Source organism: Ovis canadensis, chromosome 26 (genome assembly GCF_042477335.2).
Source record: "Ovis canadensis isolate MfBH-ARS-UI-01 breed Bighorn chromosome 26, ARS-UI_OviCan_v2, whole genome shotgun sequence".
Classification (NCBI taxonomy): domain Eukaryota; kingdom Metazoa; phylum Chordata; class Mammalia; order Artiodactyla; family Bovidae; genus Ovis; species Ovis canadensis.
The window spans coordinates 54044278-54071279 of NC_091270.1; the positions used below are offsets into that span (position 1 = coordinate 54044278).

At 49.7% G+C, this 27002-nt stretch overlaps 1 protein-coding gene across 2 annotated transcripts in view; it reads left to right on the forward strand.

Annotated features, from left to right (window-relative positions):
• PSD3 (pleckstrin and Sec7 domain containing 3) overlaps nucleotides 1-27002 on the forward strand; it is a 589734-nt gene that overhangs the window by 95784 nt on the left and 466948 nt on the right. For both annotated transcript variants that reach the window (XM_069572780.1, XM_069572779.1), the window contains exon 3: nucleotides 11816-12645. In XM_069572780.1, coding sequence (XP_069428881.1) covers nucleotides 11932-12645 — 714 coding nt within the window. In that variant the 5' untranslated portion in view covers nucleotides 11816-11931. The remainder of the gene's footprint in view (nucleotides 1-11815; nucleotides 12646-27002) is intronic.

The following is a 27002-nucleotide window of genomic DNA, read 5'->3' on the forward strand; positions in this document are numbered from 1 at the left end:
TTTTCCATTATTTGAGCAGCTGCACCGACCTAATGAAAAGCATTCTGTTTCCTAACAGTTGCACTTTTAACTGCTTCTTTCTGCCGTCTACCCCTCACTCTTCTTGTACTTGACGTGGCTTCTCAAGAAAAATCAGTTCTTTTTTCTGCTGTTGCAAGAATTCCCCCCTGAAAGGCAGACAGCGTGTGTGAGAAGCAAATCCACACGTACCCAGTCGAGGGTGCGGATTCTGCCTGGTCCTCCAGGTGAAGGCGAAGCAGACTGGCTCGGCAGGGCTGTGTGCCCTCCACACCCCAGGGTTCCTCACTGGCTCTTCTCTTAGCTATATGATACTCGGTAGTTCGCGTCTCTTAGTCCCTCACCCCCGTCTCCTCCCACTGGCAACCACTAGTTTGCTCTGGAAGTCTGGGAGTCTGTTTCTCTTTTGTTACAGGCATTCATTTGTTCTATTTTTAGATTCCACACACAGTAATGTCTTCCTCTGATTTATTTCACTAAGCATAATGCTCTCTAGGTCTACCCATGTGGTTGCAAATTTGAAATTTTCATTCTGTTTTTGTGGCTGAGTAACAGTCCATTGTGTGTGTGTGTGTGCGTGTGTGTGTGCGTGTGTGTGTGCATGTGTGTGTGTGCGTGTGCGTGTGTGTGTGTGTGTGTGTGTATACACCATGTCTTCTTCATTCACCTGTCAGTGGACACTTGGGTTGCTTGCATATCTTGATCATTGTAAATAATGCCGTTATGAACATTGGGGTGCATGTATCTTTTCCAGTGAGTGTTTTCATTCTCCTTGCATATGTACCCCAAAGTGGATTTACAGGCTCATATAGTAGCTCTGGTTTTAGTGTTCGAGAAATCTCCAGACTGTTTTCCATCGCGGCTGCACTAATTCACGTTCCCACCAGCTGTGCACCAGGGCTGCCTGTTTTCTCCGCATCCGTGCCGACATTTGTTATTTATGGGCTTTTTGAGGCTGACTACTCTGACAGGTGTGAGGTGGCGTCTCACTGTGGTTCCGATTTGCGTTTCTCCGATGACTGGTGATGTGCAGCATCTTTCCATGAACCTGTCGGGCATCTGTGTGTCCTCCTTGGGGAAATGTCTGTCCAGGTTCACTGTGATGCTTCTTACTACCTGCAGTTCACACGCATACTAATCCACTTAACATACAACTGCCTGGCCACACCCTGGGTTCTCTTCCAAACACTTTCTCAATTTTTTTTTTTTGTAAGATGAGATTATTTTTCTTTTCTTGGTTTATAAAATATTTATTGAAATAGGAAACTGGGGGATTCCCTGGGGGTCCAGTGGGTAGGGCCCTGAGCTTCCCCTGCAGCGGACCTGGGTTTGATCCCGGATTAGGGAACTGGGAATGCACAAGCTGTGTGGAGCAGCAGCCCATAAAGAAGGTTAAAAAAAAACTGTTTGCTCTTCAGTCCCAGAAGCATCCATCCAGTTGTCTGTCAGCTGTTAAGATGTTTGATTGCTGTCATAAATGCCCTTGAGATCTTCAGGATAACAGAGTATCGACCTTTGCTTAGAACTCCTTGTTCCTAGCATTGCACTACCTCTCTTCACACTTGCAGAAATTTAATGAAATTTAACAGGTTATAATAGGTAGATTCCAGAATACTGTTCGCACTGTGAATCTTCGAGTTCTAGTTCCTTTTTGCTTAGTAATTCTATCTTCAAACCATTTTTCTCTTCTTACTCGCATTTTACTATAAAAAGTCAGAAGGAGCCAAGTTGCTCCTATAACAATTCACTTAGAAACCTCCTCAGCTAAATATCCAATATCATCACTCACATGTCCTACTTCCCATGAAACACTAGGGCAATAGCACAATTCAACCAACTTCTTTGTCGACTTGTAACAAGGATTGCCTTTTCTCCTTTGTCCAATAACTTTTTCCATTTGCGTCTGAGACCTTGCCAGAACGGCCTGTGCCATCCATATTTCTGCTGATGTCATACAGACATATAATTATTTATGTAACCTCTAAGGGGATGGATGTGGAACAATGGACTGGTTCCAAATTGGGAAAGGAGTTCGTCAAGGCTATCTACTGTCACCCTGCTTATTTAGCTTATATGCCAAGTACATCATGAGAAATGCAGGGCTGGTTGAAGCTCAAGCTGGAATCAAGATTGTGGGCAGAAATATCAACAATCTCAGATATGCAGATGATACCACTCTAATGGCAGAAAGTGAAGAGGAACTAAAGAGCCTCTTGATAAGGGTGAAAGAGGAGAGTGAAAAAGCCGGCTGAAAACTCAACATTCACTTTATGGCATCTGGTCCATCACTTCATGGCAAATAGAAGGGGAAAACACAGAAATGGGGGTAGATTTTATTTCCTTGGGCTCCAAAATCACTGTGGAAAATGATGGTAATGAAATTGAAAGACATTTGCTCCTTGGAAGAAAATCTCTGACAAACCTAGACAGCATATTCAGAAGCAGATACAGGAGGAGATGGGGGCAACAGAGGATGAGATTGTTGGATGGCATCACTGACTCAACGGACATAAGTTTGAGTGATATCTCCCAACTCCGGGAGATAGTGATGGACAGGGAGGCCTGGTGTGCTGCAGTTCATGGGGTCGCAGAGTCGGACACAACTTAGTGACTGGACAGCAACAGCAAAGGAGACGGAAGCTCTCTCTACAGGCCTCCTTTCCCTTTTTGAACTCTTACCAGAATTGCCTTTAAAAGTCCCTTTATTGCCCAGCTTCAAAGCTGCTTCCACATTTTTAGGTATTGGTTATAGTAACATCCCATTCATCTCCGCTCAGGCGTCTGTCACGGAGTACTGTAAACTGAGTGGCTTATCAACAACAGATACGTATTTCTCAGAGCTCTGGAGGCTGGAAACGCAAGCTCAAGGTGCGGCCAACTTGGTGTCTGGAGAGAGCCCGCTTCCTGGGTGTGTCCTCATGTGGCAGGAAGAGTGTGAACTGCCCTCTGACCTCTTCTCGTGAGGACACTAATCCCACGAAAGGGGCTGCACTCTCATGAGCTGATCACCTCCCAAATGCCCCACCTCCAAATACCATCCCACTGGGCCTAGGTTTCCACGGGATCTTGGAGAGACACAAATATTCAGTCCATAAAGGCCATCTTCCATTGATCTCCCTGCTTTGAAGTCCCTTCTGCTGAGCCCTGGGGCCGTTCAGCTTCTCCGCCTCTAAGGCCGCTTACTTGCTTGTATAGCTCGCATCCCACTGGGTCTAAGCTGCTTTGGGCATTGATCTCAGACTCACCTCTGTTTTCCCTGGCACGCAAGAGACAGACGCGCAATAGCATTTGTTAAAACAGGAACTTATGCCACTTCTTGGCATTGACGTAGGTGCCACTGATGTTAGACACAGCAGCTGTTCAATCGATCTGTCTTATTACCTTAAAAGAAAGCATCAGGATTCGAGTTCTCCTCCGTGGTCCTAACACGGTAATTATTTAGTAACCCCCTACAGTAAAATATGTTCAGTAATGTTCTGAAGTTAAAAATCTAAAAGTATAAATCATTAAAAATTTGTACATGCAGGAGTTAAACCCTCACCTCTGTGCTCCTGGTAAGGAGTGAGGCAAGCACAGCAGCCCGGTGCATGGCCTTTCCCTGCCATCGCTTTCTCCAAACCAGAGCCTAGGCCTGTCTCCAGGGTTGGTGGGGGGTGTTCCTTCAGCCAGAAGCTCTCGTCAAGGAGTACAGCAGAAGCTGGGAAATCCCAAAACGGAGGCAGGGAATCTGTTCTGGACACGTAGGCATCCCCAATATTATCCGGCCTCACTGGATTCTAGACTTCTCCTCCCTGAGCCTTAACTGATCACACGCCATCTCTGTGGAACAGAGGTTCTGTTTAACACTGGTCCAGCCCCTGGTCCTTGACTTCTGGATCAACCTACCCATTTGAAAAGGAATGAGGGAGCAGAGGATCAGTGTGTTTTCCCTTCAAAGCTGTCATGCAGGGCTGTTGCTGGAGGGTAAAAAGAGTGTGCTCATCATACAGATGTGATTGTTCCTTTTAAAACCTGAGAAAACCTCCTTCACTTCTAAGTAAACGGTGCCTCACTGTGCAAATATAGCAGACATGTAGCTTTCCAGACTCACTGCTGAATTAGTCATATTTTGGTAGCATCTCAATACCTTTGACAGCCTGTGGCCATTAAAAAGTGACCAATAAGTAGTTCTGATCTGAGTTTACAATTGAGCCTACTATTTTACTTATGAGAGAAGAGTTGCAACATTAAAATATCTTGAATGACTTTGGAGACTGTGTCAGGAGTTAGAAAAAAGAAATTTCCTAAAGCCTTTTGAAAACGTCTTTCTGTCTTTTTCTTTCTTACTTCCACCATTGGCATCAGAATGCATGTGATTGGCCGAAAGTGCTAGAAAGGTGAGGATTACTGAGGGCCACCGTGTCTGGCCAGGATGTCAGAGAGATGGAGGGATCTAGCTGGGACTTCAAGAGGCGGGTTTGCACAGGTGGGGAGGGGAGGGAAGGGAGGGTTCGGCCAGGGTCCAGGGGGAGGCTTTGCAGGGTGGGCTTGGGGAGTTTGTCCTGCCTGAGGGGACCCGCACAGGGGAGCAGTGGGAGGAAACTCTGGAAAAGCAAGGATGGTGCAGGCAAACTGCTGGCTGTGGCGTCGACCTGCTATTGGAGACAGCGGCGACCACACATCGCCTAGGGGCAGTGTGCAGACCTAGGGGCTTGGAAGACAGGGCAGGGCGCCGGTACACGGTCAGCTGACTGGGACGGGGTGGGTGCTGCCAGGATGCGATGGGGTGGCTGGGAGTGCAGCCTGGGTGTGTCTGGGAGGCACCGGTGCCCTCGGTGCCCTGTGTGCAGTTAGAACTGAGGGCTGAGGACCGGCTTTGCCTCTGGTCAGCAAAGCAGACAAGGTGACCTGATGCTCTGTATCCCTAGGGGTAAGCAGGAGAGCAGATGGGAGGCACTGGGCACCCGGGGCCCCAGGATCAACAGGATCTTACAAATGTGCACTTGACGCCACCCCTGCTCAGCAGATCAAGTGTCTGTGAAGGCTGTTCCCAGTGAGGACGGCCTCCCCAAGGGACCATCAGAGAGACCAGGTGAAGTCCGTCCAGCCTCCGGCTCTGACCCGGGCCCCAGCGAACACAGACCCCAAACCCACTCCTCCCCCAGCTTCCCCTTCCATGCAGCCCAGCCCCTTGGGGGAGAGGCCCTGCACCCTTCAAGGCCCCCCTCTAACAGCCCAGCACTCCGTGGCAGGAAGAACCTCAAGACCACGAAAGAGGAGACAGCTGTCTGGGCTCGACACAGGACAGAGCGATCAAGTTTCTCAGGCCGGGGCTCTGATCTGTTCATGAATTTTTTCCTTTACTTCAAAAGTATCAGCCTGTGTGATCAGATGCCAGGGTAGACATACGGCAACTTAACATACAAAGAACCGCACGGAACACACCCCCCATGTGTGTCTGGGGCCTGGTGGCGGGCAGTAAAGGAAACAGAAGCAGGGTGGAATGAAAGACTTTCTAATCGGAGCATTTCCCAAGCGTCCCATCTGGTTCCTCCATAAATAGTCATCACCAGGGGATGCTGACATGGTGTCATCTCCTGAAAAAAAAACACAACAACTAACTTGGCTTGCTTCTGGAAGAGAGAAAAAAATAGTCACAGAGGAGAGGGTTTGGAGGAAGTAAGGGGTGGAGGAGTTGAGGGGACCATGTGTCCTGTAACTCAGGGAGGAGACGAGAAAAGTTTTCTTTTTTTACCTCTCCAAATCTCAAGTCTTGTCTGTAAAGTGGAAGATAATGTTGTCCTCTAAATACATTAGTTGGAAGGCATCTTGAAACAGGCATGGGCCGGAAAGACCTGGGTCCACTATTGCTGTGTTGCTCTGGGAAAGTCATGCAGCTTCTGCACATTTCACGTCCCTGCCTTTGAGACAGAGTCTAATATTTGCTTTATTCTGAGGATGTGAAGTCGCATGTGTAAATTGCCCTTGGCCATGTCAGACATATCAGAGACATTCCATAAGTGATAACCCTCACTGCCACCAGCATCAGGCTCACTTTTAGGCAAACGTCTTTCCAATAACGGAGGGAACCAAGCTCTGACAGTGCAGCTGTGTTTCTAACCAGTAGACAGAATGTCCTGGAAAGTCCCGAAGCCTTATTTGTGTGGCCCAAGCAGGAAGGCTTGGTGTAGATTCCCGGCATCACTTCCCGTCTAGTGGTTCACAGCTCAAAAATCAAAACCCAGTGAGAGGCAGTTGCTGGTAGAAAGGGAAAATGCTTTAATCAGGAAAGCCAGCAACCTGGGGAGAAGGTGGACTCATGTCCCAAGACCAACTCTGAAGATTCTGCTCAGCCATGACAGTTTTTAAAGGGGAAAAGGGGAGGGGCAGGATCTCAGTTAATCATTGAGATGGGGGGTCAGCTTTGTCACCATCCCACACCGTGTGCAGGCTTATCTGCTTCTTGTGATTTTCCTTAGACACCATCTTGTTCACACAGTCTGTTCACGAGCTTACTGAAGGGGAAGCTAGGCAAGAGACCTGGCCACCTGCTAATTGCTTATTCTTTATTTCTACTTCTTTAATCTACAGAAACGATCAACAAGTTAGGCAAAGTATTGTGTGATCAGAAGATCTGGAAAGTGTGCTTGGACTGGAGATGAGCAGAGCCTGGGGGCACCTGGTTGAAAGTTAGCTACAATGAAGCTTTGCTGAAATGACAAGAAAGGGGGTTTCTTGCTGAGGACATGTTCCTACAAAGACTTGCTTACAAATCCACCCGTTAGATATTATTTCATTTCAAAGGGATTAGAGACAAAGGTGCATCTTTTGTAACTTCTTAATGCTGAGAAAGGGTATTGGGGTCTTAGAATGGAAGATTTTGACATGGGTCTGTGGCATCTCTTTGCTGACAGTTTTATTTGCCTGCTTATGTATATCAGCAGAGCAAGCTACAATTACTTTGATGCCCACAAAAATATAGATGGTCATGAGCGACAGTGTTAATCCCATTCTCTGGAGGCCAGTTCTTGGAGCTGTGCTGGTCACAGACTCAGTCCTGCTCAAGGCGGAGCAGCAGCAGTCACGGGTGTGGTCATCATGCAGCCAGCTTTTTCCTTCCGGCGGAAGTTACAGTGTGTGTGACACAGCTCAGGGGCGCGCAACACACATAGGCCTGTGTCTCTATTGTCCTAATCTATAGCCACTTGCGTGTGTGCTGAGTTGCTTCAGTCATGTCCAGCTTTTTGCAGCCTTATGGACCATAGCCCACCAGGCTCCTCTGTCCATGGGACTCTCCAGGCAAGAACGCTGGAGTGGGTTGCCATGCCCTCCTCCAGGGGATCTTCCCAACCCAGGCATTGAACGTGTGTCTTTTGCACCTCCTGCGTTGGCAGGTAGGTTCTTCACCCGTGGTGCCACCTGGGAAGCCCCCTTTAGCTGCTTGAGCCTGCTCTCTAATGCTCAGGGAAATCTAGGAGACTTGAGATCTTCAAACAAGAGGCAAGTGACATGGAGGGGCCTTTGTACTTGGGGACCCCAGAGAGCTCTGCTCGGTTCCACTCTGTTCAGCAAAGGCAGCACGTGTAGGCAGAGGGTCTCTCTGGGAGCCCAGGTCTGGAGAGAGGAGCAGAGGGGTTGGACCCGCTGTGTGTACTGACCACTGGTCTAGAGGAGAGAGCAGGGAGCCGGGCTCAGGTGACACCTCCTGCTGCTCCTGAGCCCCAAACTTGCTCTCAGCAAGTCCTCTCACCTCCCTTGTCCCTTTCTGCATCTCCGGAAGGGGGCTCAGCTGCCGACTCCACGAGGCCGTCACGAGATTGGAGCCAGAGATGTCCTGAAGTCTCTCCCCAGTGCCCACTCCCCTCTCCACCTGCACTAAGGTCCTAGAATCTTCTCCTTTCTGTTTACAGGTGATGAGAAGAGGTCATTAGCAGAAACAGAGTACAGTTTAAACTGTCCGTTATTTGCATTCACACCTTATGAATCTTGAAGGTCAGTGGTGGTGGAGAAATATGAAGTCAACTTAGAATCCTTTCAGACAAAAGTCCTGAGGTTTCACAGAAATCAGAGACAATGGTTTAGAGTTGTCATTCATGCTACTGTATTATAACAGGCAGGCTGACATCCATGGGGTCGCAAAGAGTCAGATACAACTGAGCAACTAAGCAGAGCACATCCTGACTTACAGACTTAATGAGTATTAATTTTGTGTTTACAGAGTACATTTACATAGATAATCCCACTTGACCTGAAAAGCAATTTTGTAATGCAGGAAGGGCAGAAATTAATTTTGCTCAGGTAGGTCCGCTGAGGGTCAGAAACTTGCTGTGAGTCACACCTAGTAAATGACCACATCAGGACTCTAGACGCCAGGTTCGCTGCTGCCTCTTCCCTCATCCCAGTGACTTCTTCAGTTCTTACCCATCCGATAGGAAGCATACAAACGTGTATGTGATTGCCATTGTAGGTTAAAAAAAGATATCACGCAACAGCTCAAATTGTTCCATTGGGTCAACCTGGTTTCTTTTTTTTTAGACCTCAAAAGTGTGTGTGTATAAATTCTAAGAGTTGCTAGCATTTATCAAGGAACATTTCCATGCAAGATAGTATGCTAAATAAGGTTTTGACAGATACTTCCACTTAATCCTCTCAACAACTCTATGCAGTGGGTATTGTTAACTCATCTTAGAGAAGAGGACACATTATCAGAGAGGTTAAGTGACTTGCTTAAGGTCACACAGCCACACCACGGACTCAGAGAAGCGTCTGCCTGGCACCAAAGCTCATGTTCTCAGTCCCTGTGCTACTGTACATCAGAGCAGACACCCATGTTTTCCTGGCACCGGCCCCTATTTCTCACACGACCCCAGCTCCCTAGAGGACCCCCAGTACTGAGGAGGTGTCTTGTGCGTGTCCTCAGGTAAGCCCCTCAGCTCTCCTGCCGTTTGCCCAGTGGCAGCCCTACAGTTTGTCTCAGTTGCTCAGTCCTGTCTGGCTCTGCGTGCCCATGGACCGCAGCACGCCAGGCTTCCCTGTCCATCACCAGCTCCCAGAGTTTACCCAAACTCATGTCTGTCCAGTCGGTGATGCCATCCAACCATCTCATCCTCTGTCATCCCCTTCTCCTCCTGCCTTCAATCTTTCCCAGCATCAGGGTCTTTTCCAGTGAGTCAGTTCTTCGCATCAGGTGGCCAAAGCATTGGAGTTTCAGCTTCACCATCAGTTCTTCCAGTGAATATTCAGGACTGATTTTCTTTAGGATGGACTGGTTGGATCTCCTTGCAGTCTGAGGGACTCTCAAGAGTCTTCTCCAACACCACAGTTCAAACGCATCAACTCTTCAGCACTCAGCTTCTTTACGGTCCAACTCTCACATCCATACATGACAACCGGAAAAACCATAGCTTTGATTAGATGGACCTATGTTGGCAAAGTAATGTTTCTGCTTTTTAATAAGCTCTTTAGGTTGGTCATAGAGCTTCTTCCAAGGAGCAAGCGTCTTTTAATTTTATGGCTGCAGTCACCATCTGCAGTGATTTTGGAGCCCAAGAAAAGAGTCTGTCCTGTTTCCATTGTTTCCCCATCTATTTGCTATGAAGCGATGGAACCAGATGCCATGATCTTCGTTTTTTGAATGTTGAGTTTTAAGCCAGCTTTTTCACTCTCCTCTTTCACTTCCATCGAGAGGTTACTCTTATTTACTCTCCTCTTTTTTTTTTTTTTTTGCCATATGTTTGCCTTTTTTTGTTTGTTTGTTTGCCACTTGTTTGCTCTGCTAGTCCAGTCCCTACTACCTAGTGATGAAACATTGGCAGTAATCACCTCCGTGGCAAGGCTTGCAAGTAGAAAGTCAGAAGAGAGAAGTGGCCTGAAGTCATCCCTCCACCACAGTCCTTTGGAACATTGTTCTTTCTGCAGGTTGGAATTGAAGTGAGACTTCTCATCTGATGGTTCCTGAAGCCCCTGCCCATCTGGGGCAGTTGTGGTAAAAAGGCAAATATTTCCCTTCCCTGGTGGCTCAGACGATAAAGAATCTGCCTGCAACGCAAGAGACCAGGGTTCGATCCCTGGGGCCAGAAGATCCCCTGGAGAAGGAAATGGCAACCCACTCCAGTATTCTTGACTGGAGAATCCCACGGACAGAGGAGCCTGGCTGGCTGCAGTCCACGAGGTCGCAGAGAGTCCGATGTGCCTGAGGGACAAACACTTTCACCCCTCTGCACTCCACCTCCTCACCTGCGCAGTGGATTGGGCTGAACTGTGAGTGACGAGGCCTGCGGAACACCTGCTGTGATGTCCACACCCCTGAAAGCTAAAGCAAGACAGTGGTTCTTCTTTCCAGATCTCTGTTCTGTAGGAAGGCAGAGCTTCTCCCGTTACCAGCAGTGCATCAGTTAACCAACTAGCACTTGCTGAGTGATTGCAACGTCCAAGCAAGCTCTTTTATAGGAGAGTGAGCGAGTTACCCAGACATTACTCACGCGGGATTTTTGTTGAAATTAAGTATAATCAGATCAACACATCATTCTTTCAGTGGATGAATTTGAGACATGGAGGCATCTTTGGCTGAAATTCTCTCTGTCACGGTGGCTGTTGTAAAGGGGCTACGGAGTCCACAGCCTGGCCCAGGCAGCTCTGGGCACATGTAGGCTGAGTGATTCGTCAGCTTGTCTGGAAACAAGGAGAAGCCTCCATAAACTTGGGAGGAAATGCTGTGCAAAGACGTTTAAGGAGGAGAACGAACTCCCCACCACCTCCTCTGAGAGTTTCCAAGCAGCCTCGCCCAGGCAGCGGTGGTCAGCCAGGGCGGGCCTGGCCACTGCAGGCTTGCCGCCCGTGTGATGTCAGGGGCCAGGGGGCCGAGGCTCAGGCCCGGGCACTGCCAGCTCTCCGGGCCCCTGCCAGTTTGTCTCGGAGGATGGCTTCCTGATTCCCTTCCAGTCAAGCTCAAACTGATAAAGAAAAGACCTTTTCCACCCACTGCAGTCCTCTTCCCAGGGTCAAGGCCAGCGTGCCTCTCCTTTGTGAGGAATACTGAGCCTGTTCATCTCAGTTGCTCAGTTGTGTCCGACTCTGCGACTCCATGGACTGTAGCACGCCAGGCTTCCCTGTAGTAACCCTCTTAATCTGAATTACTGGATGAGTTTTCAGGTGATTTCCTCTTGTTCTCAGAGTGTAGGAAAACTGATTTAAAAAAATAATTTAGCAACCCTCCTGCCTGATTTGTCACCTGGATAGATTTTCTTATTTCATCTTTTTCTCTTTTTTTACTTCTTTTTTATTTTCTCTTTTTCATCTTTATTTTAACTATTTGCATGTGTGTACGGATGCCTAGTATTTTTCTGTGGGACTCTGGGACTACCCTGGGGAATTCCTGAAAAATCACGGGATTTAAAGAGGAACTTGATGAAGACATCAAAGTTGTTTACAACTGTGCCTCACCGATGCAAGAGAGGTGGATTGAAAGTGAGCCTCTAAGTGTCCTGGAGATTCAACTTTCCATCACACCTGCCCCAGGGTCAGACGTCAAGCAAGAGGTGTCGCTAATATGGAGGTTAGGATAGACGAGGAAAGCAGTAACTTTAGTGTCTTCATTTCAAACACGAGGAGGGGGCCGGATCACAGGACAGAACTCCTCAGACCCCCCAGGCAGAGGGCAGCCCAGTCCCCACCGCCCCTGCCAGCCCGGGTCCCCGCAGCCCCGTCTGTTCTTGCGATGCTGAGAACTGAGTGCAGAGCCCAGACCCGCGGCTGGGTCAGCCCCCTCCACACTCCCTGAAGACCCCCGGGGCTGAAGGTGTGTCCTTTGCTTCCTCAGGGTCAGGCCGTCGTGGAGCCATGAGGCCAGGTCACGCCCGCCCACCGCTGCCGACCTTCGCATCCCTGGAGATCTGAAGCCGGCCCGGCGGGACCCAGCCGAGCCCCCCGGAGGCCATGGCCGAGCGGCACCAGCAGACGAAAACATCCTTCCTCTTCGTGCAGCTGCGGGCGCCCCCTGCGCGCGTGCGCCCCGCCCCGGCTCCAGCGCGGACCGCGGCCGCGGGGGGCCCGGAGGAGGGCCGCCCTTTCCCCGGTCCCGGGGCCGGCTCCTCGGCGGGCGGGGCCCTCGGGCCCCCTCCCCGGGCCGGCCCTCCCCCGCCGAGGCCGGGCCGTGGGACCGCGGCGCCAGCTGCCCCCTGTTGCTCGGCTCCCGCGCAGGGCGAGGAGAAAACCCGGGCCCTGGATGCGCGGAGGGGGCGCGCTCGCGGACCCCCCGGTCGCAGGCGCTCCCCGGCGCCCGCCTCCAGCGCGCGTGGACGGCGGCAGCCCCGGCCATGCAGACCCCCTAGCCCGGCTCCCGGCATGGCCGACGGCGGCCGCAGCCCCTCGGCGGGCTGGACTCCCTGGCCGGACGGTCCTGGCCGTCCCGGCCCGCAGGCTCGGGACGCCTCGGGGTGCTCCCTTCCGCAGGCCCAGGCTGCCGACGGCGCTCAGAGCCCGGGGTCCCGGGGCGGAGCCGAGGCGTCGGCCCGCAGCCCCGCGCGCCCGCGGAGCACTCAGGGCGCGGGCACCCCCGCGCGGGCCAGCCGCGCCAGGCTCTGCAGGCACCGTGCGCCCCTCCAGACCAGCAGGAGCTGCGCCGCCCCGCCTGCCGCCCAGCCTCTCAAGGTAAGAAAGTGTGTGCGGCCGAATCCCTGAGACCCGCTCTCTTCCCGGAGAAGACAAGAGTGGACGAGGCGGCCGATGTCCCGCAGGGCCCCCAGCTCCTCGCGCTGGGGTCGCCTGTTCGCTGTGCGCGCCTGGCCCCTTCCCCTTTGCTCCGTCTGCACCAGCAGCTTATTGTATGGAAGGGGAGAGTGAATAGCTCTTCCCAAGATTCTGCCAGGGAAAGAGCAGGAGAGCTGGATAGGGATGGGCAACCTTTATGGGGAACCGAAAGGATGGAGGAGGCACACAGGCACTTGTTGAGCCCGTGCCAGCCTTATCCTGGGCGTTTTTGCCTATAACCACTTAGCTGCATAACCTCCTGGAAAAATGCAGGCTCCTATCCCCCAACTTCAGATGAAGGAATTGGGAAGTGGCTAGGCAAAAATACTCCTCTTCCTTCCCAAGTGGAAAAGACAGAAGCAAAACCTATTCCCCAGAATGGGCATGGAGCCTTGGGGAGGCTTCAGGGTGGAGGCGGCAGGGTGGGGGATGGTGGAGGTGCCAGGCGCCCTCTGTACCTACTGGACCACCTTGCATCCCTGCCCGCAGGTGGATGTTCGCCCTGGGCGTCAGCCTCCAGCCCCCCCGCTTTCCTTCCCACTGGGAGGAAAGGGTAGCCCAGCATCTCCGCCAGCTCCAGTCCTGGCCAGGCCTCCTCTTTGCTATTAGCATTTTATTCTCAGCATCTCCACTCAGCCTCCTCACCAAGCTGGTGTCTGAGCCCATCTTCCCGGCTCCACCCAGCTCAGGTGCCCCAATCCCGGAATGGGTGGACAGAACTGAAGGGTATGCTTTTGCGTTTCCTTTCCTGACAGCATGGGCAACTTGCTATACTTTGCACACATACAGGCAGTGAGGGTGAGCGTGAAGAAGAATGTCGAGAGCAGGGGTGGTGGGAATGGGGTGGAGGAGGGGCCCTCCTGTTGGAGTGTGTGGATGGTCCCCGGGGAGGGGGCTCCTGGGGAAGTCACCAGAGAAATGCATGAAAGTCACATCAGGAGGGAACCTCCCCCAAGACTTGGCCTTCATCTGGAGCCCCTGTCTCTCTCCCATGGGCTTCTAGGGGCCTCTCCTTGCCCCTTTCCTCTTAACAGGCAGCCGGTAGAGTCATGGTGGAAAATCAGGGAGAGGATGAGCTCAAGTTCTCTTTGGAGCGAAACTCTTGGAAGAAGAGAGATGCTAGCGTGCTTCCTTAGGAAACGGTTTACGTTCCATCCTGGTGCGTGTATCAAGCATTTCCTACAGGGATTTAAGAGGAATGACGTACCGCTGCGTCAGAGCCCAGGCTCTGAATCCAGGGTCACAGGCAGTTGTTTGTGTGCTTGGAGGCCGCTCTGGTGACTTGAGAACTCCTCCTCCCCGCCTTTCTCCTCCATCTTCCGGGTGTAAGAAAGCCCCAGAGCTGCTGCCAGTTCTCTCGGGCGAGGCACTGAGGGAGCTGGTCCAGATGGGTCGGGTTCTGCCTCATCTGCCCCATTTAGCTACGTGTGCTAACGGGCCCCCAGACCTCTGGTCCATCTAAAGCAAGCATGGCAAGATTCCTGGCTAAAAACTTGGAAATTCAAGTCCTAACCTTGAGCAAACCACCAGAGCTCTCAGTTTTCCCATCAGAAAACACTGTGGACCCACCTGCCTGGCAGTTGCTGTGGGGCCAGTGAGGGTCTCTTGGTCGCCCTGTCTTAGGGGAGAGAAGGGAAGCAGAGTCCATGGGGCCAGGTAGGGCCAGGAAGCGTGGAGTCAGAGGGGTCAGTGAGGGACTCCAGGGTGGGGGGACAAAGCAGGGCTAAACTTAGCCTCGACCGAGCCAGTCACATGATGTGATGCTCTCTGCCCCAGGGAAGATGTGAAGTGTGAGTCACTCAGTCGTGCCCCACTCTGTGCGACCCCATGGACTGTAGTCCGCCAGGCTCCTCTGTCCATGGGATTCTCTAGTCCTGAATACTGGAGTGGGTTGCCGTTTCCTCCTCCAGGGGATCTTCCCGACTCAGGGATCATACCCGGATCTCCTGCATTACAGGCAGATTATTTATCATCTGAACAACCAGGGAAGCCCAGAAGTCAGCCTTCAGAACCCCAAGTCCTTCAGATGCTTGGGGCTGTTACCAGCCAAGTGACTCTGCCTGGTCTTGGTGTTAGAGAAGGGAAGAGTCAGAAGAGTGAGGTTTCCACCTGCCCGGCCCTGGGCACGTGAACACGCCCTTGGGTCTGACAGATTAGTGCCTGAGCACTGCCCAGTCTGAATGCGTTGGAATTTAGCTATTCAGGTCACAGCAAAGTGGCAGCAGACTTCTTGTGAACCATCAGTTGAGAGGCCTTTCATTCGATACATACATAGAAATGTGACCAATTACTCTATTTATTGGGAATTTCCTGGTGGTCCTGTGGTTAGGACTCTGTGCTTCCAGTGCAGGGGACATGGGTTCGATCCCTGGTTGGGGAACTAAGATTCCCGTATGTTGCGTGACATAGTAAAAAAAAAAAATACAAAATACTTACTACATTTATTAAAGCAAAATGTTGCTTATATGGGAGCAAAAATCTTTTCCTACATGTGTGTCGTAGGATGGAGGTCCTGGTATCAAGCAGACAAGTCTAGATCCTAAGCGTCAAGTTTCTTCCTCCCTGCGCTCTAAATAGCCACGTCCATTCTTCCCTGGTGGCGCTAGTGATAAAGAACCCACCTGCCAAGGCCGGAAACATAACAGATGCAGGTTCGATCCCTCGATTGGGAAGATCCCTGGAGGAGGGCATGGCAACCCACTCCAGTATTCTTGCCTGGGGAATCCTATGGACAGAGGAGCCTGGCATGCTATCGTCCATAGGGCTGCAGAGTCGGACACGACTGAAGTGACTTAGGAAGCATTCTTTCATTGTTGAAATAAACGGAGTCCAGAGTGAGGAATTCTCATCCTGAGTCCAGAGTGAGGGACTCCCGTCCTCCCATCCCTGCTGACTTACATCTTTTCAAGGAGTGGCGGCAGCACCCAAATCACTTAGTTCTTCATTCAAACCATGACTGGGCTTCAGTAAAAATGACTACTGTGCTCTGTGCCCCACAGAGGGCTTCCAGGACATGGTCCCCTCTGATCAGAACCTCGCAACACTGAGGTTGTAGTTTATCACTGTACCCACTTCGTGGATGAGGAGACAGAGGCTTGAGCATGGTCAGTGACCCAAGGCCAGGAAACAGAAGTGAAGGGGACAGAGTTCCTGGGGTCCCCGCGGAGGTTGGAGCCCCGCTCTCCTTGCCTTCCTGGGCAGACAGCCCACTGCCCCTGGGACTGGGGGGGTCTGGACTCACTCCTGGGGCTTGGGGGAAGGGGCCTCTGGATCCTCAGGTCTAGAGACCTGGCCTTGTCGACATGTGACTCAAGTCTGGGGCTAACGATATAAAGATGCAGAAAACAGACACGATTCGAATGAAAAGGGGAAAAAACCTTTCTCTACAATCATTTTGGGGATTTTCCATGCTACTGTTGTGTTTTACTAAGTCTTCCTATCTGACCTATTTTATGCTTTGACATAACAATGACTTTTGGTGTGTAGATGACGTTAGAAAATTGGTAGTTAGTAATATTAAAAATCTGCCCCCAAATGTCAAACCCCATGCCTACAAACCCCATCTGTAGCTTTAAATTTTCCAGGAAATTTACCTCTTTATTTTGGTTTTCCTCTTTCTCTTCCTTTCCTCTCTCAAAAACAATCAGCTTTTTGAGTTTTCCTCACCAGCTGCTAGGAGTGTTTGGGGTTCAGAAGGGAGGGTGAGAGTGAGCAGGATGGACAGGGTCTCCCCTGGGGCTGGGGGTCAGGGCCTGGGAAACGGGGGACAGTCATTCCCTGAGGTGCTGAGGGCAAGGGGGAGGGGTTCCATTTATACACAGCAGGCTGGAAAGAATAGCTCTAACCCTCTGTGTCTCACCTTGAAACAAAACCGGGGTCTGAAATATGTCTGTAAAGTATATTACATTTTTGATCGAGAGTTCTTATATAGAGCAAAGGTCCCTGCCCCTGAGATTTGGGGAGTGAAGTGAAGCTCTGGTTCTGCCAACCAGCTAGCTAAGCACCCTGACCACTCACTAAGCAAAGCGAGGCTACCCCGTCTGACCCCTGAGGCCTTTCCAGCTCTGACCTTCTAGGATAAGTATGAATCTTCAGATCCAGAAAGGGAATGAGGTAAAAGGATGAAGCTAATCTAATTTCTCCTCGTCTCTAAAGGTTATTCTGTTAAAGGGCTTCACGGCAGGGAAGCTACATGCAGTGGGCTTGTACGTCTTGGGCGATGCGGAATTTCAGCCAGGGCTTGGGACCCTCTCTACAGGATCCGCAGTTCACGATCAGCTGAATGAATGAAACCTGGGAGCAGGGTTAACACCCAGTGATAGAGTCAGCACCTTCTTTGGACATTAACACAAATCCCCCGCAAAATTTAGGGCCATGGTTATTTGCCGCCTCTCCCCTAAAGACTAATGTTTCTTTCTCTGACCGGATGCAAGTTGAATGAAACTCCCTTCTGAAGTTGAATACTGACCCCCAGGTATACCTCACCCCCAGGAGGAGTCATTGATCTCATCTGGAGTTAATGTTTAATTCCTCAAGCCTGTTTGACTTTTTTGGCCTGTTGTGAGTTTAGAAACTGTTCTGCACACAGAATGATAAAAGTCTAGATAATCCTATCTTTATAGTCATCATTCTTGGTGAGCAATTTAGAATTTTTTTAAAAGAAGCTAGAACAAAGAGAGAGCTCACACAAATGCCGTATAGTAATTTGAACAGTGATGTAGATAAATGTGCAGTGGGGTCCCTTTTAAAGGGGGATTTTAGTGTTTAGAAGACTGCACTGACTGGAATCAAAAGCTTATCTTTGGTCTATTTTACCCTGCCTGGCTGTTGACATAGATGCCTTGATTTCTTACTTGGATAAACAAAGCCTGAGATAGCAGAATAGGTTTCAGCTCTGTTTCATCTTGTGGTTTGCCTCCGCGTTCCCATGACAACCTCCTCTCACTCTTTTTCTCTCCTTACCCCTCCCCTTTGACGTTCGCACAGACGTCCTGTGGTCAGTGTGCGGGGCCCCTCTCGTGGAACCACACCCTTTTCTGCACTTTGATGGGAGAAGAGGGCAGAGAGCACGTGGACCACTTGACGTGGTTCCCCCCAAGACATGGAGGGAAGATTCTCAGTGGGAGCTGGGGCCCAGGGTCTGGTTCAGATTAGTGAAGTGATTTGGCTAACATTAGCTAAGTAAAGGTGTTCTCTTCAGTCTGGGTCCAAATTCCTGAAATATGAAGAGATCAGACTCTGGTTTCCTACTCTCTAGCTCAGGATTCTAAATTCTTGCCAATCCATTTCCACCCATGTTTGTGAAAAATCCACCAAAGTATGGGTTTTAATGATACATCTCTATATGTCTATCGTGTTTAAAAGTCCTTACTGTTGGGAACTTCCTTTGTGGGTAAAATTAGATGCCTCCCCAGTATCCAGAGGATAAAGAGGAGCTAAAAACACATTTTAAAACATTGTACACCAACATATATCCTATTTTCCAATCTCAAGTGTTAACTTTTTTTTTTTTTTAATAAAATATTGGTAGCACTCATCAAGTATTAGGTTTGGCCTGAGAGTATTTGGAGAAAATATTAAATTGAGTTGGTTTTTTTTTTTTTTTTAATCAAAGTGAAGTCACTCAGTCATGTCCGACTCTTTGTGACCCCATAGACTGTAGCCTATCAGGCTCCTCCATCCATGGAATTTTCTAGGCAAGAGTACTGGAGCAGGTTGCCATTTTCTTCTCCAGGGGATCTTCCCAACCTGGGGATCAAACCCGGCTCTCCCACACTGCAGGCAGAGGCTTTACCGTCTGAGCCCCCAGGGAAGCAGAGATTGTGTTTTGTTTTCCTCCCATGTTTAAGGGAAATACATATGCTGAAAGGGATTGTTTGGTGTTTGTAGTCCCATGAGTCAATTACTCAGCAAAGAGAAGACTGGAAATGGATTCCAAAATTGAGACCCAGAATGACAAAGAGGCTGGCCCTCGCTCAGCCGGTTGGAATCTGTTCCAGGCGTTGCCTCACTGTAACTGCCACGTTTTGTGCCCTTGAACAGAAGTGCTCTATTGCTTGGGGATTAGCTAGGATCCTTGGTTGGGTGTGATAGAAACCCTCAAGGCCACTTCACCCCCGAGGGGGGAATTCATGAGCGGAAGCGTCCTTGCCTGCAAGCGTCGGGCGGGTGGACCCGCGTGGAGGTGCAGCTGGGCCTCCGACCCCCCGCTCGAGGGCCCCGGAGGGTCCAGGTGTCTTTGCATCCCGCCCGCTGGCCTGTGCCCTCCCTGCCCTCTTCTCTGACTGGCTCTCCTCCTTCTGCACGTCTGTTTCCTCTCCTCCCTACTCCCCGGGGAGGAACACGGTCCCCCACCATTCCCAGGTGTGTGTCTCCTCTCGTTAAAGATCGGGGTCCTCGGGCCTGCCTCCCTGTCCCCCTGGGCGGAGGCTTCTCAGCCCAGTGCAGGTTGGGGGTTGGTGCCCACCCAGCCTGCTCTGTGGGGGCGGGCCCGAGGCAGCTCCCATGGTGAGGGCAGCTCTACTGAGAGCTCAAGCCTGTCACAGCCCCTGCGGGAGGGAAGGTCCTAGAAACTGACCTGCAGGGAAGGGGGCCGCTGTGGCCAGCCAACCCCGTAGGTAACAGACACTCTCAGGGAGTCTCACCTACAACTTCTAGTCACTGCTTTGTGTAGGTGTCCTACTTGAGCCCTCTCAGATTTTGGGGAAGCCAGTGCTTATAGGTTTTAGAGAGATTTTTTAAAAAGAAACCCTGAAGAGAAAGTGTGAAGTGAAAGTGTTAGTTGCTCAGTGGTGTCCAACTCTTTTGTGACCCCATGGACTGTAGCCCGCCAGGCTTCTCTGCCCGTGGAATTCTCCAGGAGAGAATACCGGAGTGGGTAGCCATGACCTCCTCCAGGGGATCTTCCCCACCCGGGGATCAAACCTGCGTCTCCTGCGGGAGATCCTGCCTTGGCAGGTGGGTTCTTTACCCCTGTGCCACTTGGGAAGCAAAAGAATCCCTGAAGAAGCAATATATTAGATTCAGATTACTGCCTGATATGGCTTATAAATAGATTTATTTCTCTATAAATCTATTTATAAACCTATGAATATATGCTACTGGGCATAATATGGCAAGTTTTCTCTTTCAAAGGCTTTTTTTTCCCCCTTTTTTCCCTTTTCCTTTGGATTTTTTTTAAAAGAATTGTGTTCTTCATGTACACAACTGAGTAGTCTACGGCTGCGCTGGTCTCAGTGAGGTGGGCTTTTCAGTGGTGGAGCACAGGCTGTTGGCATGCAGGCTCAGTCGCTGTGGCTCTCAAGCTGTGGCTCTCGCCGCAGCATGTGGAATCTTCCTGGACAGGAAACTGAACCCGTGTTCCCAGTATCGGCAGCTTCTTAACCACTGGACCTCCAGAGACATCCTCCTTGTAGGTTTCTGGAGATTGTAAGATGCTACGAGATTCACACAAACCTAAGTCCTCAGGTGAAACCTCCTTAGGTGAGGTTAGCAGGGTTCCTTAGCCCTTCAGGTTCCATGTGTGATTCGACGTCGCAGCAACTCCTGGATGCCCACAGGATCTGAGAAGCAAGGACAGTGCGGAGAAGTATGGCTCCTTGAGCTGAACTGTATCTGAAGAGCTCCCACTCCCCGGGGTCCCCGCCCCGGGGCGCCGAGGCCTGCCCGGCGAGGAAGGCCGCTTCCCTTGGTTCCAAAGGAATCGGCAGCTGTGGCTCCTTTCTGGCTGCCCTTCGTGTTGTGCACATTTCCTGTGATTATTTTTCAGTCGATTTTAACTTTTCGGAATCTAACTTTCAATTTTCAGGATGTGTGATTTTGCATTAACCTTTCAATTACCAGTTCCAGCAGATTATGAGCTAAAAAGCCCCAGGGCCCTATTCAAGCACTTACCCTGTTCTGTCATTTGAAAATTCCATTTTATCTGCAGGGAGCTTGGTTACCCTTCACTGAGTTCTCAGTCTGACTATATGACAAGGTAACAATTAAAACGTCACCCCATCCATCCCATGCCCTAAGCAGAGCGATCTCACTTAATCTTTGTCCGTAAAGGATTTACAGTGCCCGACAACCAGAGCATGATGAAGAATCTGCCTGCAATGAAGGAGACCCAGATTCGATCTCTGGGTCTGAACTATCCCCTGGAGAAGGGAATGGCAACCACTCCAGTATTCTTGCCTGGAGAATCCCATGGACAGAGGAGCCTGGAGGACTACAGTCCATGGGGTCAGAAAGAGTCAGACAGGACTGAGTGACTATCACTTTCACTTCCACAATTAGAACATACAAAATGAAACTATTGGCGAAGCTAAATTAGTGATAAAGAATCAGTTCCAGGAGAATATAAGTAAGTGGCAAGATGAAGAAAAGATCAGGTCGAGGTCAGGAAAAGAACCCAAAAGAACATACCACAATGGCAGAGAGAGAGCCATGTTTGAAAGTCACGTTTGATCGTGTGACTTTCTAGCTGCTCAGCTGCACAGTTATAACTGTGGGAAGGGATGGGGAGGGAGGGGGGAGGAAGAGGTCCTCTAACATGTTCCACAGAAATCAATTCTCTTAGAAAACCAAATTTCGCTTGGCCTTTAAAATAGCACTTTGGACAAAAATTTTTCGAGGATCACTTAACATTTCCTGTTTCCTTAGACACATGTACGTGTGTACAACATAATTAATTTCCTTGATACCTTGGGCGGTCACCGTGACAGCAGTATTGCTTGCTGGCAGCTGCAGATCCGTGAGATCATTTGCTTCTATACATGATGCCCCAGATCTGCTGGCTGAGTTCTCTTTGCTTTTCAGTAATGCTTCCGTTTCTTCCATGCTGGCCTATCCCTTCTTGGTGCTATTAGCATCTACCTCTGATATAGGGCTTCCCTAATAGCTCAGCTGGTAAAGAATCCGCCTGCAGTGCAGGTGACCTGGTTTGATTCTTGGGTCGGGAAGATCTCTTGCATAAGGGTTAGGCTACCCACTCCAGTATTCTTGGGCTTCCCTGGTGGCTCAGATGGTAAAGAATCTCTGCAGTGTGGGAGACCTGGGTTCGACCCCTGGGTTGGGAAGATCTCCTGGAGGAGGGCATGGCAATCTACTCCAGTATTCTTGCCTGGAGAATCCCCATGGACAGAAGGGCTGGGTGGGCTACAGTCCATGGCGTCACAAAGAGCTGGGCATGACTGAGTGACTAAGCACTGCTCAGCACCTCTATTATACTTCTTTTGATCCACCAGAGGCAGGAAACTAGACAGCAAATGTTTAAATTATAAGGCACATTTGTTAATTGTGTAAAGTAAAAGTAAAAAGACTATGTGAAGGGTTCAGTGGCTTACCTGACAGAAAATCTTGCAAGTTGCAAAAAGGATTTTTTTTCCTCTAAATTTTGTGCGTTCAGAGATAAAACTGTTGTAGTCACACTGAAAGTGAAAATGAAAGTCTCTCAGTCATATCTGACTCTTTATGACCCCATAGACTATACAGTCCATGGAATTCTCCAGGCCAGAATACTGGAGTGGGGAGCCTTTCCCTTCTCCAGGGGATCTTCCCAACCCAGGGTTCAAACCCAGGTCTCCCACATTGCAGGTGGATTCTTTACCAGCTGAGCCACAAGGGACGCTATGGGTGGATAAAGTTGCTGGACAAATAACTTCTGGATTCACTTATTCAGTAAATATGTCTTGACCACCAGCTACAGGGCAGGCACTGTTCCAGGCAGTGAGTAGACAAAGTGCTTGCTCCTACAGGGAATGGTAAACAAGCAAACGATACGAAAGCGTAGGATTTCAGATCATCACAAGTACTTGGAAGAAACTATAACAGAAGCGGTGGTGAGAGGAGGGTGCACGAATGAATGGTTTGTCTGAGGAGAGAAGGTGACCTCAGAGTTAAGCCCTGAGTGACAGGCAGGAGGCCACGTGGGGAGAACAGGGAGGGAAAGTTCTAGACAGGGTTAGCAGAAGAGTCTTGTGTACCTGTGGTAAAGAACCCACCTATCAATGCAGGAGACATAAGAGAAACAGGTTCAGCCCCTGGGTCGGTCGGGAAGATCCCCTGGAGGAGGGCATGGCAACCCACTCCAGTATTCTTGCCTGGGGACTCCAATGGACAGAGGAGCCTGGTGGGTTACAGTCCACGGGTTGCAAAGAGCTGGACACAACTGAAGCAATTTAGCATCCACCCTGTGTATTTTGGGGGCCATCAGGGGCATAAGTTACTGGGGAACTTACTCAGAGCCATAGGTAGGCAGGGCCAGAGCACACAGGGTCTCTAACTTCTCAATAAGGAGTTTGAATTTTATTCTAAGTACAGTGGGAGACTTTGGTGAGTTTTAAGCAGAAAAGAAACACAGCAATTAAGGGAAGCCTGTGTGTGTATGAAGAGAGCTCCCTACTGTTACTATGTGGGTTATAAGATTGAATGCCCCTGTTTCCCACTTCCTAATCTTGTCAAAGAAGCCTTGAGGGCACACAGCTTAACTCCCTCTGAACATTGGGGGCTCTGTATTTTTTTTCAAAGTCCTTGAGTTCTGAACTATCGAGGTTTGATGAGGTCCTGGGGACTTCAGTGGAGAAAGGTCCGGTTACTCAAGGATTTGAGATTTCCCCAAAGGAAGTTGCCTTCTAATGGCAGACAGAAGAGCAGATCTTTTCCATATTTGTAACCTCAGAAAGTTAAACTTGTTCTAGTGCGTAGTGTTTAGGATTTAGATAGATACTCCCCTTTTTTGACTATTATAACATGTGTTGCACATAGTTGGTGCTCCCTAAACATTTCTCAACTTTGAAGTTATGATGAAACCACACTAAGCGAGCTTCTCTTTGACCAGTTCTTTCTCTTCTTTCCTTACACGATCTCGTTCCTCCCATTCACATTTGCAGGCAGTGAACTGTGGGGTGTCCACGCCAATGACTCAGCAAGCAAGGGCTGGTTGTCGACGCTGGAATCAACCCAAAGTAGAATAAAATTTCAAACTATCTTCGGGGTCATAAATTTAGCATAGTGGTGTTTTTATGAAAATGTATTTATCTTGTGACTTGGACTAATATTTAAGGAGTTCTTGGGTGGGCCCATAGCCAAAGAATTACAGTAATATTTCTGGCTGAGCTTGGTGACCTAGTTTTCTGAATCTATTTTGTGAGTAATGATCCCCCCACCCCCCGACAATAGCAGTAACTGTTCTCCTCAAGAACTAGGTTTACTCCATGCTTTAAATAACCTGTAATATTTTCAACTCAAATAAGTCAGTCTACTTTTCAGGCCATTTTAGAAGCTCATGGCAGCATTTTCCCCTTCTCATCCTGTCTGTTTCAATAAGTGACAAGATGAGAGCTCTCCTCACAGTTCTCTGCAAACTGCGCTCCAGCCACCTCTGTGCTTTTTGTGAGCCACTGAGGATCGGCCGCCTTTGTTTATTGCGTCAGCTCGTTCCTAGCCTCTAGAGCCCTTTGAGAAAAAAGTGCCACACAAATCCAGTTACAAATAATGGTAGGACTTACACTGTTGACTACGTGTAACATACTTTAAGTATTATTAAAAGAATTTACTATATGTTTCCATGGGTCCTTTATAAAACATGAAACAGAGGCAGAGGTTTCTTTTCCTACTTTAAGCTTAATGTTTGAGGCAGACAGATGTATATGCAAAGAGGCATTTTTAGACAGATACATATGCAAGAAACATCAGAATTAAAGGTTTACTAGTAGGTCAACCAGAGAAGGCAATGGCACCCCACTCCAGTACTCTTGCCTGGAGAATCCCATGGATGGAGGAGCCTGGTAGGCTGCAGTCCATGGGGTCTCTAAGAGTCAGGCACAACTGAGCGACTTCACTTTCACTTTTCACTGTCATGCTTCGGAGAAGGAAATGGCAACCCACTCCAGTGTTCTTGCCTGGAGAATCCCAGGGATGGGGGAGCCTGGTGGGCTGCCGTCTCTGGGGTCGCACAGAGTCAGACACAACTGAAGTGACTTAGCAGAGCAGAGCAGAGTAGGTCAACAGTAGGGTAATAGCTGAATAGGCAGGCTGTGCAAATTACTATTTGCACATCATAATTTGAGGAGAAAAGTTACCATCTCTGTTCCATTTAGTCAGGAGAAGATTCTTGATGGAGATGGGCCCTCTGAGTGAAAGGAGGAAGACTTGGTGGACTGATAGAGAGGGTTTGTGTTTGTGGTTTCTCTGAGTCCGGAGTGAATTTTATGATTCATTATGAAGGAACATAACAATTATGTGATCATATATATATACAGAGAGAGCGAATGTTTTCCCAACTGAAAAATTAAGATTTCTGGTTTGTTAGTTTATATCTTTTATTCGAAAGTATAAAAAAATAAATTTAAAATAGTCAACTCTATTTACTGAAAAGAATAAAATACCCGTGAGAGAAGCACATATTCCAGCATCAAAAAAAAAGTAGGCGTCATTTAATACAACCTTGGAGAATCTGAAAGCAGAACCAGAAAGTCTGGACACAGAGTGCCATGTCTGTGCGTTAGAGGGGATCCTAAGCTGCCCTGGCTAGTTCTTTTTCTCAGGAGGCAGGCTTGCCAGCAACTGAACAGGGCAGCTTTGGGAGGCGTTGCTAAGAGACGCAGAGACGCAGGAAGGGGTGCTGGACCAATCAGTGACTAGGAAGCTCTTTCTAGTAGGGAAGTGGGGAGACGGATGCCTCTGGGAAAATTCTGTGAATGGACTAGCGTGCGGGGGGCGGGGGACGGGGGAGGGGGGCAAATCGAAGCAGGTGATCCAGGCAGGGAGCAGTCCCTGTGTGGCTCCTGAGCAAAAATGACATTTAGAAATTTGGGGCACTAACACGACCTTCTCAACAGTCACCTGCAGACTGGCTTTCCCGCCTCTTTCCCTCCCAGACAGAATCCTCATGGTTATTAAGACCCCTCAGGCCTCTTAGTCCCAAGACCAGCTGGAGAACCGTTCCGCTGACCCCGCAGTGTCCCTGGGCCTGTCTGTGCCGCTGGTGGTACTGTCTTCGCCTGATGAGAAAATAGGTTCCTAGACTGTTAGCAGCAGGAAAAGAACAAAATAAGTTATTCCTGACTCTAGCAGCCATCAAAATCCGTCAGCGTGCTCAGAGCGAGAGCCATTTCATTCTCGTGTTAAAATCACACTAAAAAGCCCGCTGCAAACCCCCATGCTCCTGGCCCTCAGCGGTTCTCAGGGCTTCCGGTAGAGCTGCCGCAGGAGCCAGACTGGCGGGAGGTGGGCTCGGCCTGCGCCTTCCTCCGGGTGGCCTTAGTGAGTTGCTCACTCAGTCTCTCTGTGCCTCCATTTGCTCCTCTGTAAAACAGAGGTTAAATGAGGACCTGCCTGATAGAAAATGAGGATTAAGTGCCCATGGGCATTTAAAGTACTTGGGAGCATACCTGGCACAGACTTTGCAGATACTGGGGACCCCGTCTTGGACTAGTTCTCTGTCTTCCAGAACCTTCTCCAAACTGCGTCTTCCTCCGCAGCGCCACCCCGCCCTGGACTCTCTGCTTCTGGTGGAGGGACAGCCCAGAAGTCTCTCCCTCCCACGGAGGGGAATGGGGGCTTCCCTCTTTCTCTGTAGCCCGAATACCCTCACACCATCTCTGCCTAGAAAGACAGGGGTTATGTGTTCTTTGCTTAATCATAATTTCTGTTATATATACACTCAACATCTGAATTCCCTGTGATTTCATCACTCACTCTCCAGAACCGATGGGACCTGGAGAAACAGGAAAATTTAAGCTTAGAAATGTAGGAAACAGGAGAGCTCTCTGTAGTTGGAAGAGTGATGTCAGGGGCCTCAGGATCCTAGAGACAAGGCTGGGAAGTGGCGGCCGAATAGAAAAGCCTGGCGAACAGTTTCCTGGCATCGTTTCAGAAACACAACCGCCTCCGCTTCATCCCCGCCCCTTTATTCCCCCCACCCCACCCCCACCACCACTGAAAACTCCCCTTGCACCCACCCTCTCCCCGGGGCTGTCCCTCAACAGCCCCCGGGAGACACAGGGCTCCTTTCTTCCCTGTCCTCTCCCCAGACACCCAGAACCGCTCCTGAGTGTGTCTGACAGATGGGAAAGTCCTGACAGGACCTGGTTCCCAGCACAGAAAACTCCCGGGCAGGAGTCCGTGTTAACAAAGGATCCTGCCCCTCAAGAATGTTATGAAGAGGTTTTCATTGTTAGACCACATACTCAAAACACTTAGGCCAAGTCTACCTAGAGTTTAAAAAAAAAAAAAAGAGTGAAAGAAAATTTGGATTTTACACAAATGCATTG